Genomic DNA, 16630 nt, shown 5'->3' on the forward strand with positions numbered 1-16630 from the left:
ACATGTATTTATTTACATATACCTCATTTCACAGTGAACCTGAGGTTGTTCATAAGAAGACATTATATTAAAAGGAATAAAATAAGGAAGGAGATATTGCAGGAAAAATGTGAGGCAATAATAAAGTTTAAGATGCAATTCACGCATAGAAACAAATGTCAAATTTAGGTACATTTTTTTCTTTCAAAAAGCTGTGTTCTTTGCCTGCTTGTTCTGCTTCCGATTGTCTCTTGATGTCTGCATTTCTCTCGGACTTTGTTGTTTCAATATGCCTCTTTTCCTAGTCTCCATCTTTCTCCTTGGGAGAGTACAGTTCCCACTGTACTCTTTGGCAGCCTTCTTTGGGCTTTAATTTTCTGGTACTTTAAAAACATAGTAGTCATTAGTTATACCACATTTATTAATGTTATGCCCAAGATTGTGAATCCGAGAAACCACCAAGGAGCCGACAACGATGCAAACACACGAGGGTTTATTTACAAGCTCGAACTTGGGTCCAAGTGTACCTGACACAGCGGAGCAGGGACTTGGATCCCGAGGTGGGTTTCAGCTTAGTGTTATGGGCTGGTCTAGGGGACCTCCAGAAGGGCTGGAGGAATTTTTCAAGTTCTGTTTACATTCTGATATGGGGCTTTCAAGGGCATTGAGCTCTGTTCTCATTCTTATATGGGGCTTCCTGCCCCTGGCTTGGGCTCTGTTCTCATTCTAATATGGAGCTTTTTAGGACGTTAAGCTGTAAGCTGTTTTCTTCCTGTAACTGAAGTAATGTAAATTTCAGCTCTTATTCACAGGGGCCTGGGATGGCTGGACGTGTGCTAACGTTGAACTTAAAGTGGAATGGCCTTAATTTTCTTGACCTCCACAATTAAAATGATTGGTTTGAATTAAATCAACTTCAGAAAACAAAATACTAATCCATACCTCCCCTTCTATTTCATGTATTCTAAAATAAGACCATGTCTCTTTGATTAAATTTGCTTGAGGTGCAGATGTTAAGGAACCATGAACTTATTATGTTTCTTGGTGTTCATCTTATTTCAAGCCAACTTTTTATTCTTTTCTGGAGGAATCATTGAGATTGCAGCGTGGCACAAAAAAGACATACCATGTAAATACTTATCTTTTTGGTGGAGGGAGGATTATTTTTTGTTATCTATTTATTTTTAAATTTGAGTATAGTTGGCACACAATGCTACATTATTTATCTTAATAAAAACGTTTGTTTCCTAAGACAATAGAATTTAACTGGTGCTAATGTCAGCAATCTGGGCTTACCTGGGGTATTTGTTGTTCAGAGTTTGCCTACCTATGACAGCCCCGAAGTGTTTGGACTGCATCCCAATGCCGATATTACCTACCAGAGCAAGCTGGCCAAGGACGTGCTGGACACCATCCTCAGCATCCAACCCAAGGACAGCTCTAGTGGAGGGGATGAGACCCGGGAGGCTGTGGTGGCCCGGCTGGCTGATGATATGCTGGAAAAGCTGCCCCCAGGCTATGGCCCATTTGAAGTGAGTTGATGACAGACAGGTTGTCAACTGTGGATGTGTCTGTTCACTTGGGGGAGCAAGGAGTAAGGAAATAGGACAAAAACTGATTTTTCTGAAATTAAAAATTATTAAAAAACTCACTCCCTGAAGAACCAGAAAAAGAAGTTTTTAAATCTATAAATGTGATAATTTTTGGAATGTAAACAAGTGTAAACAGGTGTCTTTATACCTGACAGGAATGTTCATGTTCATAACAAGGTTATAAGTGTGTACAGATGGCTTAGGATTGTTTTTCTAGAACTTTCCTTTCATGTACTTCACATTGTCATTTGTTCAAAGGAAAGTAATATATTTTTAGAGTAAAGCACCTGATCATTTAAAAAATATTGTGTGATTTAATGCACATCTTAAAATTCAGGCCTACCTAATTTCAAGGGGTCTGTATTTATATCATTAACTCTACAGCTTCATGGGTTTTGAAAATTGATTTGTCTTTTTAATATGTAAATAATTTCTAAGAAAAATTCATGATTAGGAAAGTTAATTTTTTAGACAGTTTAGCAAATGTTATTGAAAAGATTTACCCTGAAAACATTTTAAAATGTTGGATAAAAGCACCAGGGACTGATTTACTTTCCAAGTAGTCTTAGCAAATGTCCCAGACTGTGTAACACTTTTGTCATAGAACCCCGTGTTTCTTTATATATTGCCCTTTTTTAAACCTGGTTTTCAAAAAAAGAAAACTGCAGCATTTTGTTTCTTTAGCATCTTATTATTTTCCACAAAGCAGACCATTTTGATTGCTAGTGCTGTAAACTGAAGGACTTATAACTCAAGGACTTATTACCAAGGGAATAATTTCTCCTTGAAAAAACTGAGCACTTGCTTGGAGAAAATCAATCTACTATCAGCTTTCATAAGCACCTTTCATTATAGTATCAGGAAAGAGGTCATCCATATCTAACAGTGGCTGAAATATTTATGAAGCAATAAGAATATCTAAAAATATAATAGCAGTTACATAAAAAACATGGTAAGTAAGGGGGTTTAGGAGAGTCCCCTTTCTTTGGCTGACTTTTTGTCAGTGCTGCCTTAGCAGGGTTGCTGATCCATAGAAGATTCTCAATAAATACTTGTAGGATGCAAACGGATGGATGGATGGGTGGGTGAGTTGGTTGGTGGTTGAATGGATGTGTGCTTTGATGGAAAAAACAGGAAGCTTTCAAAACAGGAGTCTAGTCTTTTGAAGCAGCCAGCAAGATGGTTGTGTACGTATACCTGTCTGCTTTTGTGCATGTCTGTATGTCTTAGACTGGCAGGTAATGAACATTTCCCGATGAGCACAGTTGCTGTTTGGAAGGCTATGTGGCTGTGGTCATGTGTTCGTGTTCCTCTGTGAATGAATGGCTGCCTATTCTCCCACCTGGGATGCAAAATCTGCTGGTCCGCTAACAGATGTTTCCTTTTATATTTCTTCTTTGTTTTCTGACAGTGAAAAAAAAATAAAAGCTTACCATGAACAGAATTGTAAAAGTGGGGACCTTTTTAGCAGCCCTAGGGTACCAGTTACATAAATATTAGTAGCTGTCACATTTTTAACACGTGCTGAATGTCTCCATGGCAGGTGAAAGAGAGGCTACAGAAGATGGGGCCGTTCCAGCCAATGAACATTTTCCTCAGGCAGGAGATAGACAGAATGCAGAAGCTACTTAGCCTGGTCCGCAGCACCCTGACTGAGCTAAAACTTGCTATTGATGGCACCATCATCATGAATGAAGATCTAGGAGATGCACTGAATTGCATGTTTGATGCCAGAATTCCTGCTCGGTGGAAGAAAGTATGTTTAAGGCAGCTCTTATCCTACCTCATCAGTTTATTATTGTGAACAGTAGTGATTGGCGAGTGGAAAGCAGGCTAGCATGATTTACTTAAAAGGGCTCTTTTGTTTAGGGATCAATCCCCTTGTAGGCCTGTATTTTTAGCTTTTAGGTAGGGAAGGAGACTATTTAGCATCTCCCACATATCAGGCACTCTACGAAGCCATTTACATGCATTATTTCATTTAAATCTTTGCATTTTATTGCCCTCATTATGCAGGTGAGAAACGTGAGATTGGAAGACACTAAGTCTTTTCCCAGATCACACACCTAAGAAGGCAGAAGACCAGAATTTAAAACCAAGCTTTTGAACTTAAAAGCCTGTGATGTTAGTTTTATAGAAGAAAGTGTTCCTAAACACACACACACACACACATACACACACACACACACACACACTGCAAAAATCACACCAAAGAGAAGTATTCTTCATTGCTTTGTCTGTAGATATGAGAGTGTCTATACCTCCAGGTACAAAGATAAGGACTTACCAGTATGCTTCCTGGTCATGTGGTGGTATTTGTGCTAAATGACAGATATGCCTTTGAGAAATACTTGTCTACTTGGAGAAGTAAAAGGAGTACCAAAGTATCTTTGTCCAGCAGTTCATGCATTGTGGGGAATTGTGAAGATCTGGGGTGTAGTGGGAGGACCTCGGAGGACGGACAGCTGGGGCTGGGCCAGGGAAAGCAGCATGTAGAGATGGAATTGGGTCATGTGGTTACTGGAGTCTTGGCCTTTCGAAGGCTATTCAGGTAAATGGGAAGGTGAGACATAACGGTTAGAACTGCCAGCCTCCTGGAAGAGACTCATTTAGCACTGAGACTCTGTTATCTCACCCAGGGCTTTAGAAACCCAAGGTCGGTTTTGACCAGATTCCATCCTCTCCTTACCAATTCATTCTTAAAGCCAGCGAATTTTCTGTCTGGATTGACCTTTCTTGTTGCCAGTGACAGAGGGAGAACTTACCTAGTCACTAGCCATTGCAGGTTCATCCCCCACCCAACCAGCTCACTCAGCTTGGTCAGTACCTGGAAGGCTCTAGAACAGGGATCCTTGCCAGGGGGGACCCTCACATTAATGGTTCCCGTGCCCTCAGATTAAATGCAGTATAAATACATCTCTTCTAGTTAACACATCGATAAAGATAGGATCAAATGAGTTACCTAATTTTAAAATTATGATTTTTTTTACAGGTTTTTATTCTATTCAACTTATCAGTATTTGGAATCTCACTGTTTCTTGAAAAATAGGCAAATTAATTCTTAAGAATTTGAAATTCAAGCAGCATATCCACACAGGTTGATCACTGCATTTATTCATACATAAAGTATTCCAATTACAGTAAAATGTTACAAAATATGATTTGGAGATACCTACCCAGTACAGTTCCTGCTAACACTAATGACATATCCATGCCAATTGTATTTTTTTTTTAAGATTTTATTTATTCATTCATGAGAGACACACAGAGGCAGAGACACAGGCAGAGGGAGAAGCAGGCTGCCTGCGGGGAGCCCGATGTGGGACTCGATTCTGGGTCTCCAGGATCACGACCTGGGCCGAAGGCTGACACTCAACTGCTGAGCCCCCCAGGCACCCCGTGCCAATTATAATAATAGAAGTACCACGTGTGAAATCAGGCAGACTAATACAGGCAATGAGTGCAACTAATTTGTTTGTGGTAAAAGACCTGTCTTTCAATTTCTGCTCCTTCATCAGAGGAAATAAAAGTTCATTCTAAGAGACAAGAACTTCAGAAAATAAGGGTTGTTAGGGTTGTTTGCCTCATTAAAAATGAGAAGTGGAGAAAGGCTTCTATGATTTGTCATCCACAGAATATATTTTAAAGAGACCATAAGCACATTTGTGTAAAGAAAGACCCTGTTTTATAGTGTATCTATTAAAAATGTAACCTAAGGGAAAAAATGTGATCTAAGGAGAAATAGTTGAAACCTATGAAATTTAATTCTAATTAGCTGTTTTATTTTTTTAAATTAGCTGTTTTAATTGCTTTATAGCAGAATTGGTAGTGTGTGTGTATATATATACATATATATACATATATATATATATATATATATATATATATATATTTTAAGATTTTACCTATTTATTCATGAGAGACCCAGAGAGAGAGAGAGAGAGAGGCAGAGACACAGGCAGAGTTCTGGAGAAGCAGGCTCCATGCAGGGAGCCCGATGTGGGACTCAATCCTGGGACTCCAGGATCACACCCTAAGCTGAAGGCAGATACCCAACCACTGAGCACCCCAGGGGTCCCAATAGTGAGTGTATTTGTATGTGAAAGGTGATCCTGTTGACATCAGACAATTGACTGGCATACTGAGGGCGAGATTGATCTGGAATTCATTGTGATGATTAGATGATTCTATTGTATCTTCATATCAGGAGGAGGAAGAATCATTTGAAAACTGAAATGTCAGAACCCAAAGGAAATTATATTTTAGGGAATTTTTAAATTCTAAACATGAATATGGGATTTTGTAACTTATTTCTATGAACATAGCTGGTTACACAACAGAAGTAAGCCTATATTAATTATTTCGATGAATGCATTTCAGGCATCGTGGGTTTCAAGTACGTTGGGTTTCTGGTTTACTGAACTTCTAGAAAGAAACTGCCAGTTTACCTCTTGGGTTTTCAATGGCCGACCCCACTGCTTCTGGATGACAGGCTTCTTTAACCCCCAAGGATTTTTAACTGCAATGCGCCAGGTAATAGTTCTGATTTACACCTGTTGTATTATTATGATTTTCTTCTACAAGATTTTCTTCTATCAGTATAGTTTTTAAAGACTATAACAAGACAGAGAATGGCTGTCCTTTTTTGACACCAGCAGTTACATCGTCCTGAAAGTAAATCCAACAACTTGTTCTCAGGCTGCTAGCTTGAATTTTAGAGCATTTATTTGTTATTTTTATACTTGGTATAACTTGATCTTTCTTTGTAGAGGACAGATGGTTAAATTAGGACATGGGTATTGTTTATGAGAGAATCTTTTTAACTACTTCCTCTGAATTAGGGTAATTTGGGATTACACTTTCATAACTTTCACACTCTTTATGTTAAGATGAGCCTGTAATCGCTCCCCTTGTCCTTTCCTCTTGTTTTTGTCCTGAGCAGGAAATAACTCGTGCCAACAAAGGCTGGGCCTTGGACAATATGATGCTTTGCAACGAAGTCACCAAGTGGATGAAGGATGACATTTCTGCCCCTCCCACAGAAGGTGTCTACGTCTATGGCTTGTATCTTGAAGGAGCTGGTTGGGACAAGAGGAACATGAAACTCATTGAATCCAAACCAAAAGTGCTGTTTGAGCTGATGCCTGTCATAAGGATTTATGCAGAAAACAACAGTAAGTTGTCTTGTGCATTCAGGGACGGCTGGCATTATGAGGTTGGATAATGTTATAAATACAAGATCTCATTATTTTTCTTATCATGTCATGAAGATTTTATTTTATCAGCCTTCACGTTCACGCCCATGTTTAATGAGTGCTTGTTGACTGCTAGGCATGTTTTGAGGGTTAGCAGGGAGACAATGGTTTTAGATCATTCTTGCCTATCTACTAAAGCAGGTAAAAAATATATGGATACTCATGAAACATTAGCTGATGAGATAAGAAGCAAGTGTTTGGAATAGTTAATAGATAGTGGGAAAGGATGGTGGGTGGGAGTGGGAAGAAATGATCAGGGGCTGGGTCTCAGGGGCAGAGCCTGGATGGGGCCCAGAAGGTTGGACAAGTGGTGGCAGGACTGCACAGGGCCTACAGGAGATGCCCACTCTACCATCTTGGAGATTTAAGCCAGGTTATGAAAGCCAGGTTGAATTCAGGGACATTTGGCTTAATCTAGCAACTAATGGTAAAATGCTGGATTCATATTTCAGCCTGTGAGCACAATAGCATGTCTATGATGCATACATACTATTCCACTTTGACAAAGTTCTATTTGACAAGTCTAAGAATATCTAAATGGGTTACCACTGTTGGCCTGTTCTGAAGGCTTTTGCTATTACATTTCCCCGAGCTAATATCTCCTCTGCAATAACCAACTTTCGGCACATGTGGGACTTCCCTGTCCATCTCATTTAAAAAAAATTTTTTAAATAAAAATTACATATACTTAAGGTATACAACATGATGATTTGATGTACATGTACATATATGTGGTGATATGTTTGCTATAAGCCATGCACTCTGGAGGTGGCTGTGATGGTGGATCCCAAGGACTTCCTTGGAAGTACTGACTTGGTGACAGAAACACAATAGATTTTTTCTTTAAATAAGTAAGGAATAGACCATTTCCTCTTTGAAAGACAGCTTCTAGTATCCCTGTCTCTTAGATAAATAGCACATTTGGGAATACGGGTCAAGGGAAGAGAGTTTATAAACTATGAATATTTATTTTTTAAGCAAATATTTTCTGGATGTCTGATACATGCAGCCACTATCTTAGGTACAAAGGACACAACGATGATGATGATGATGGGCAGATCATGCCCATAAGGGATTAGGGAGACTGGCAAGTAAACTAATAATTAAAATAGAATTTGATACATGGCAAGACAGAGATACACTCAGGATGCTGTGGGAGCTGAGAAGGAGTATATAACAATGCCTGCAAGGTTTGTGGAGATCGCTTTTGAGATGTGCTATGATGCTAAGAATGAGTGTGAGAGGAGCTGGAGATAGACTTTTCTTGGCAGAGGGAAGTAGCATGAGCTCACTCGGTCATTTGGTGAGTGTGTGTCTGGTATTGACCATCTGCCATGCCACCCTGGTGCTGGGGATGCAGCAGTGAGGAAAGACCAGGCGAGTGCCCATTCTTGAGGATCCCAGTGTAAGGAGGGATGGGCAGCAAAAAAGAAGCAAATAGAGTTAGTCCTTGTTACTCATGGATTCTGTACTTAGGAATTCTAACCTTTGTCTGTAATTCCCGAATCCATGCTATGGCACAGTTCCTTGCAGGCATGCACAAAACAGCAAAAGATATGATTCACCCAACAGGCTGATTCCCACTTGAGGTGCTTGAGGGGATACCCTGCTGCTTGTTTGACTCTTGTACTGTAAACAGGTGTCCTTTCCGTGGTCTTTATAGGATTACGTTTTTCACACTTTTGAACTGTTTGCTGTTTAAAGTGGCCTAAGTGCATATATTGAAGTGCTGTCTGCACGAGAAGGCTGTGATGTGCCTTATGGAGAAAACATGTGTCTAACACAAGTTTCACTGAGGCCTGAGTTAAAGTGTCCTGAGTCCAATGTGAATGAATCAATGATATAGATTAAAAAGGTATCTTTTTTTTTAAGACGGTATCTTTAAACAAAAACACACCTACAATAATGTTATGTATTGAGGGATGGATGAAAATGTTGGGACCCGAGGCTTGTAGGAAATCTGTCGTATATTTCAAAACCCTTGGGGCAGTGGTTTGGTAGTTGTTAATTCGGTGGTCATAGAGACTTCGTATACATTAGCCCCGTGATAATGAGAATTGACTGTAAATGAACATTTGGTTTCAGATCATTCTTTTCTATGGGGGAAAACACACATGTGCTATGCTAGAGAGTGGATAGTTTTCAGGAGTTTGGAAAGAGGCTCACTGAGAAGAGAATATTGAGCTGAGATCCAGGTGACAGAAGGCAGCTCTGCTAATATCCAGGAGCAAAGGTGAGGATGCAGAGGCTTGAGGTAGCAATGGATATGCTGTGCTTGAAGGAAGAGGAGTCTATGGAGAGATGGACATCAGGAAAGAAACAGGAGGGTGCCCCACACAGTTCTTAACACATAGTGTTACTCGGCAAACCCCAACTGAATCTGGTGGGATAAATGTGTCTGGCTAAGCCTAGGCAAGCAAGCTGCCTGGGGCTTCAGCTTTACTGGTTCTTAGGGTGCTGTGAAGACCTAGGGTGATGGTTATTTTACAGCAATAATCATTAAGTGTTCTTTAAACCAAAATAATGTTTTAGAATTTTTGCTTTATCATATCATTGGGTCTAGTCAACATGTTGCAAAAAACATTTCCCTTATAAAGTAAAAGAAAAATCTTCCTCACATTTAGTTAGGTGTTACTTTTATGTATCTTGTACTAAATTGTAAAAATCCATTGCAACCTGACTTTGAGCATCTCAGCATGGTATTAATAAAATAATAATTTTATAACATAGGCCGTTCTTTATTATTTAAGAACACATTTTATAGAAAAACTGTACTCACCCTGCTGGGAATTAGCAATGATGCTCATTAGCAGCAGATTAAGGGAGAAAATAAAATAAGCAAAGGATAAAGTGACTAATTTCAAAGCACTGAAAAGAAAACTTTCATTCTTTTGTATCATTTTTTGGGGGGGAGGGTTTCAATAGCACTTGGTGGAAACTTGTTTTGCCAAATAGCTTTGTTGTCAGAGAAGTGTTTTATTAGTGATGAAAAGCTAAAATTCCATTGCTCTTTTCATACCATAAATCTAATTTTCATTTAATTTTAAAAAATGAATAGGGCTCTAATTGAGCTAAAGGGGTGAAACATCACTAATGACCAAAGGGCAATCCCCAAAGTACAATGTTTTAAAGGTAAAATTCTTATAGTAAGGTTTTTTTATGTTAACATGAAGGGTAACTTTTAGTTTACCCTTTTTGTGAATTATTTATTAAATTAAATTATGAATATTATTTTAGTTTAAATAATTCATCATTGGATTTTCCATATAAAACCAGTTTGTTTTAAAAAAAAGGCTAGATGTTTTATTTTATTTTATTTTATTTTATTTTATTTTATTTTATTTATTTTTAAGGATTTTATTTATTTATTCATGAGAGAGACAGAGGGAGAGGCAGAGACACAGGCGGAGGGAGAAGCAGGCTCCCTGCAGGGAGCCTGATGTGGGATTCGATCCCAGGACTCCAGAATCACAACCTGAGCCAAAGGCAGATGCTTTAACTGCTGAGCCACCCAGGCATCCCTAGATATTTATTTTAACTTTAAAAATTGGATAATGTGTCCCTAGATTCTTAGGACATCATAAGAAAGTCACCCAAATAGTATGGAATTCACCCAAAGGGCAAAGCCTCCCACATCAACTTTAGCTTTCCTACTCTCAAAGGCAGTTGAAAAGAGGTGACATGGGAAAGATATGTCTCCTTATAGATTACTGTATAGGTAGGGTGGTGCTTCTACATGAACTTCAGTACTATAGCCAATGTGATGGGAAAATGGGGATTGGAACATTTGGAGGAACGAAGCAAGATTTATATGTACCTTTGGGCACTCAGTAGGGTGAAAAGGATCTCAGGCTCTTTGCAGCTAATGAGGAGAAAAAGTGTTTTTAAGAATGCCCTATGACCCACCCTGATGCAACACTGCAGATGTGGGTTGGGGGTGAGAATAGCCCTATGCTGTGACCAGGGGGTAGAGGCCTCCTGACTTTTGAGCCCATTGAAATTTAATCCACCTTCAGTTTGTAAACCTGGGACTCATTTAAAGTCATGGGGAACGTGAAACTGGGGGGTTTGTTTCAGTAAAAAGGTAAAGGTTCATATATATTTGTGCACGCGTATGTGTATGCATGTGTGTGTATGGAGAGAGAGAGAAGAAATGTAATACATCTCGGGTGTCTATTGCATTTCAAGGATTATGCTATGCCAGTCATTCACATATATTAATTTGTTTAATCTTTACAACAACTCTGTAAGATATATCATCCCTATTTTTGGGTGGGGAGATTAAGGTGTAGAGATGTATGAAATTTGCCTATGATTTCCAGCTACCAAGACTGTTATCAGGATGTGGGATGAATGCAAACCTCTGGGAATTCCTATGGTTAGTGTTCTACCTAAGACTATGCATTTAGTGAGTCTCTGGGGAGTCTGAGATGAAGCCTCAAAACAAAGCCTAAATTAAAAATGAGAATAGCTTCTTTGCATTTCGAAGTCATGAGTTTATTTTTCTCAGATACTTGGTGAAGGAGACACAGACTCTGCCCTATTTGGATGAGAGTGCTTATTCCCTGTGGCCTCCTCTGCATTCTGCAGGCTTGCTGGCCACCTCTCTTGCCAGATGGTGGGGTGGGGGTGGGTGACCATGTGCTTAGGTAAAAGACCAGGAACCTGGAAATTTGAGTTGCACTTCTGGTTTTATCACTACAGTAATTAGTCATGTGGCTTTAGAGGAGTCTCAAATATGCTATAAGTTGAAGTCAGTCATCTAGTTATCTCCACTACATTTTCACATCCTCCTGCAAAGACATAGAGGCACACACACATTTACATTCTGACTATTGATGAGATTAAGGATCATAGGCTCTTGACCCATTCTGGTCAGGTTTGATTCTTATCAAATGGATAAGAATCAGTTTTCTCACCTGCAAAATGGATTTAATAATGGTACCCATCCCATAGGATTGTGAAGAGAATCAGTTTTCTCACCTGCAAAATGGATTTAATAATGGTACCCATCCCATAGGATTGTGAAGAGCATTAAGCCGACAGTGTCTAACATATCATACAATAAATCAGTTGCTATTATTAATATATTCACTCACATGTTTGTTAAAGGATTAAAAGAAATACATGAGTGCACCATTTAATCACTTAAATGTTTTTTGCAAAGAGGAGTTAAATTAAAAGGATGATTTAAAGGTTATATAGGGAATCTCTATGTAACTAGATTATTTTGGATATTGGAAAGAACATCTGATGTAATGATATACTAGAACTTGGATGAAAAATGTAGGCTAGAGAGGGAAGTGAAAGAGTCAGAAAATGAAACTCCCTTAAGGTGTTTTATTCAAGCTTTTCAGATCCTAAAGCATAGAGTTCACCAATTTAGACAGCTTCTTGTCTCTGCTCCTCCTTCTGGGACCCTAAGACTTTAAATGTTTAGCTGATTAGCTTTACCTACCTAGCATGTTTGGTTTTATCTTCAAATTTCTTTGTCTAACTAGGGCTAATGGTTTTGAATCATCTGTTTATGTGGTTATTTAGCGTCTGTCAGCACTTTGACTATGAAATGGTATGTTCAGTGGCTTCTAATCCTACTGCAGAAGTTTGCTGCGTGCTGTGATTTGGCATGGGAACCTTTGGTTCTACAGCAACTACAAATGAATAAAATTAGATAAATATATCCGAGAGTTGTTTTTTACCTGTTTATTGAAAAGAATGCTATTTTTACCCCCAATTCATCTTTTCTTTTGGAATTAAAATCCAAGTGGTCAAATGCTTCTCGAGGTGTAATTATTATAATTACATCTATTAATTATTGCATACATCTTATAATTACATTTGCACCAAATGTGAGACTACAATGGGTTACTTCAAGATTTAGGATGTTAGTCAAACTTGCATCAAGAAGAACAATATTTAACATTTATTATATATTTACAGATCCCAGGATTATTTAATTAGATCAGTCAGAATGTTTATATTAACTACACTCCATGAATGCACTGCCTAATAATTATTACCAATTATATTCCCATGGTAATTTAAAAAATAACACCTAGACTTAAAAATTAGATGTCACAAAAAAATTAGGTGTTAATTTAATTTCAATTGGTTCTAATGATTAATTTTGTGGGATTAAGTGAACATATAGTTCTAAAGTACTGTAAGCTATGTATGAGTCTATTTTAGAATAGGGTTCCCTGACCTTGATATTATTGGTATTTTTGGTCCAAATGTCCTCTGTTGGGAGGAGCTGTCCTGTGCATTATAGCATGTTGGCAGCATCTCTGGACTCTACCCACTAGATGCCAGTAGCAGTCTCACTGTTGTGGTAAACCACATAAGTCTCCAGATAGTCGCAAATGTCCCCCAAGAGTAAAATGATCCTTGGTTAAGAACCACTGCTTTAGAATATTTGCTTTATATTGAAACTTAATGTATAATATCATCATATTCAAGTGTTTAACTTCTTCCAATAAAATGAATCACAGTGGAGATACAAAAACACATTGCAGAGCAGATAGGAGATTTTATTGGGTCAAAAAATGAGATCTTAACTTTCGAAGGTGGCTTGCTTTTGGAATTTGAAGGAAAAAGATGGATTCTTGAGCAAGTTAGTTTTGGGAAATAATTTCAGCACTATGTCAACACTGCATGTAGAGAATTGAGAGTTGCTGTTTCCATGTTTCAGTGTCCACCATGTCACACGAGTTCACCGAAGCAAAGTTCTCCTCTTAGTTAAATGTGTTTTTGTCTGAATGTTTATGTGGAGGTCATTTATAATATTGGTATTGTAGGGGAGTGCAAGGATGGGTGCAGACCCCATGTTTGTGCTGAGATAATTTACAACTGGGAGAGAAGAGATAATGTACTGCTTCCTGCGCCAGATACTAGGAGATGTGCAGATAAACTGCGCAGGTGGTGTAGATTGAATGAGAAGCTGAGGAAGCTGAACCTCCAAGCTACTCAATGCAGAGGCTTCTTCCAAAGCCTAATTTAGTATGTGTAAATTTTTATTCTTTTTCTTGAAGCCCTTTGCCCCTATGCCTTGTATAAGGACCCCCAAGACCTGGATTCATCCCTGACCATGGGGTTTCCAAAACTGGAGAGAAAGTGAGCCTTTGGTAGGGATGAATGCATTAGAAAGGGTCTTTGATAGATGAACATACAGAGGTTGCCTTTTGTTGCATATATAGTTTTGGGAACTCCATGTATTGATCTACTCCAGAAAGGTTGATTGCGTCTCAGGGAGCTGAACTGCGTCATGGCTCTCTGCTTCCCAGCTACTTCTCTTCCTCTACACACATGGATAACTTACCACCCCTGATAGGGATAGGCAATGTCCTCTGTCCTGTGATTTCAAATGTGGTTTAGACTATGGTACAGAAGGTTGAAGGCAGGATTTTGAAATCATAATCCTAATATGCTGAAATAATAGTGGTGAGCATTGGTGCAGGACATTAAAAGTGACAGATGCCTTGTGCCAAAGGCAAGCGATGAGAGAAGAATGGAGAGGGTGTGCATGCACAAGGTTTGGTGGGAAGTAAAGGAGAAAGGGTGGAGGGGCCATATTGAATTGATGGGTGGAAAGGAAGCAGTGGGAAGTTCATAGTCATTTCACATGGGCAGGGGTTACTCTCAAGGACATGGGACAAGAGGCCAATGGGATGAACCTGAAGATGCCTGGCTGTTTTGTCACTTCCTAGAAACCTGCAGGTGTGTCTGCTTCACATCTAGAGACTGACTTACCTCAGGAAGAATTTCTTTCATTCTAGCCAAACTTTGGAATGATCTTTAGAATGCACAAATTTGACTCTGCTCTCTGTTTGGGCTGCTTAATTTAGAAATTCACCAATTTTTTTTTATGAATTTTTTTGTAGCTTTAAGAGATTCTCGGTTTTATTCCTGCCCCATTTACAAGAAGCCAGTCCGAACGGACTTGAACTACATCGCCGCCGTGGACCTCAGGACGACCCAGCTCCCGGAACACTGGGTGCTCCGTGGGGTTGCCCTTCTCTGTGATATCAAGTAACATGGGATGTGTTCCCTACCCAAAACCTCAGAAAATGCAGGATCCAAATTACCCTAATCTTTATTTGTCTATGAGTGCTGAACAATGAATGTATAATCAGATCATGCAGTGAATGAGCTCTGTAGGTTTTCCCTACTCTTTAGTTGGATGCTTAATTACATATAACCTGCTTTATCCTTAATGACCAATCACTGTGTTTGTTGAAAAGTTATTTGATGATTTAAAAGCAAATTTTACAACTTCCTAATGAAGTGTGGCCCTCAAATCTACAGTAATGCCTTCAGCTCTAAAGATTGAGTAGGTCAAGCAGACATTTCCTTCAAAGGATTATTTTTCTGCTAATGTGGTTCTGGTGACAACCCTGTTCTCTACAGTAACATGGCAGGTTTGTGCTGATTTTGCTTCTATGGCCTTTTGCATTTAGGTCAGATTTGTTTTCATGGCTCAAACAGCCCTTGGGAAGACCTTTTAAAAAATGGAAACAGAAGAATGGGCTAAAAATGTGAATAGATAAATAGACAATTCATGTGATCCTATAGAATAAACATGTAGAATAATGTTCAACCCCACTGATAATTAAGAAAGAGATACTGATATTTTTTATAATAAAAAATTGAAACTTAAAGTGAGTTTTGATGAGGTCTTTATGAAAGTGATATGCTTTTAGAGTCCTAGAGTGATGGAAATCAACCCATCCTTTTTGTAAAATAGTTAAATATCCAAACACAGAAAGAGCCATAAAAATATTCACATGCTTCGATCCTTATCTTCTCTCCTAGAAATCTATACCAAGAAAACAATTTAAAAAGCTGAAATAATTTATATATCAAAATGTATTTAATAACAGAAAACAGTGGGAGTGCTTTACATGTTCAATACTAAGTCTATATACATTAAGGAAGTTAGAGGATGTGAGGCAGCTGTGAAAAACAGGATCGAAGCTTTCTTAACATGGAAACAGCAAACACGTTGTACTATGAAGTGAAAGATATAACTCAGAAAATATCAGGTTGACTTGAAAGGGTGTAATAATCGGAAGAACAGGCAAAGAATAGAAGTCAGATGGTGTGGGGGAGGCCACGTGAGCTTTTATCAATGAAGAAAATACTATATGTGGAACTTTTCACATATCTTTATTGTAAATCCTGGTTATAAATTATGAACTGCTTCATCTATAACTTATTGAATGAAAAGCTTGGTCAGCATTAAATTACAATTGGGGTCTACAAACATTTGCTTAACTTCGTGTCTGCCTAACTTCGTGTTTCTGGTGATAAAGCATTTTCTAGGAAGGGCTGCAAGGAAACAGGTGTGGGTCTTTCTCACTAAACTTTTCTCTATGACAAGAATCATTTTATGTTAATTGTGGTCAGAGCTGGGACTGAGGGCTTCATGTGACACCTACTAGTCTTGGACAAGACTGTTTTCATTTGAGCAGCTTCTTTTGGTCTGAATTAACATATATCAGTTGATTGTGTGAATTATGCTAAAACAATCATTTTATTTTGAAGAACAAATAATGAAAATGTAGAAATGATGTGAATTAATAAAAAGTTGTTAATGAATGTCCGAATTGTAACTGCTATTTCTTAGCCAGGGGGCAAGTGCCATTGAGTATCCAGAAATAAGCCTTCAAAACTAGGTTTCTTATAAAGTTATTTGAAAATGTCTAATTTATCTACTTTTGTGAAATATCCTGTTGGTGTGTATGTACAAAAGGACACCATGGAAACAACTAGAAATTTTTAGGGACTGATTCAATGAGAAATGTC

The 16630-nt window shown here is 38.5% G+C and overlaps 1 protein-coding gene across 1 annotated transcript in view; it reads left to right on the plus strand.

Annotated features, from left to right (window-relative positions):
* DNAH5 (dynein axonemal heavy chain 5) overlaps positions 1-16329 on the plus strand; it is a 297281-nt gene extending 280952 nt beyond the window's left edge. Inside the window, exons 75-79 of the mRNA XM_055308486.1 lie at positions 1296-1511; positions 3115-3327; positions 5952-6104; positions 6514-6745; positions 14707-16329. Of these exons, the coding sequence (XP_055164461.1) occupies positions 1296-1511; positions 3115-3327; positions 5952-6104; positions 6514-6745; positions 14707-14858 (966 nt within the window). The 3' untranslated portion in view covers positions 14859-16329. The remainder of the gene's footprint in view (positions 1-1295; positions 1512-3114; positions 3328-5951; positions 6105-6513; positions 6746-14706) is intronic.
* The last annotated feature ends 301 nt before the right edge of the window (positions 16330-16630 follow it).

Source organism: Nyctereutes procyonoides, unplaced genomic scaffold (assembly GCF_905146905.1).
Source record: "Nyctereutes procyonoides isolate TBG_1078 unplaced genomic scaffold, NYPRO_anot_genome, whole genome shotgun sequence".
Taxonomy (NCBI): Eukaryota; Metazoa; Chordata; class Mammalia; order Carnivora; family Canidae; genus Nyctereutes; species Nyctereutes procyonoides.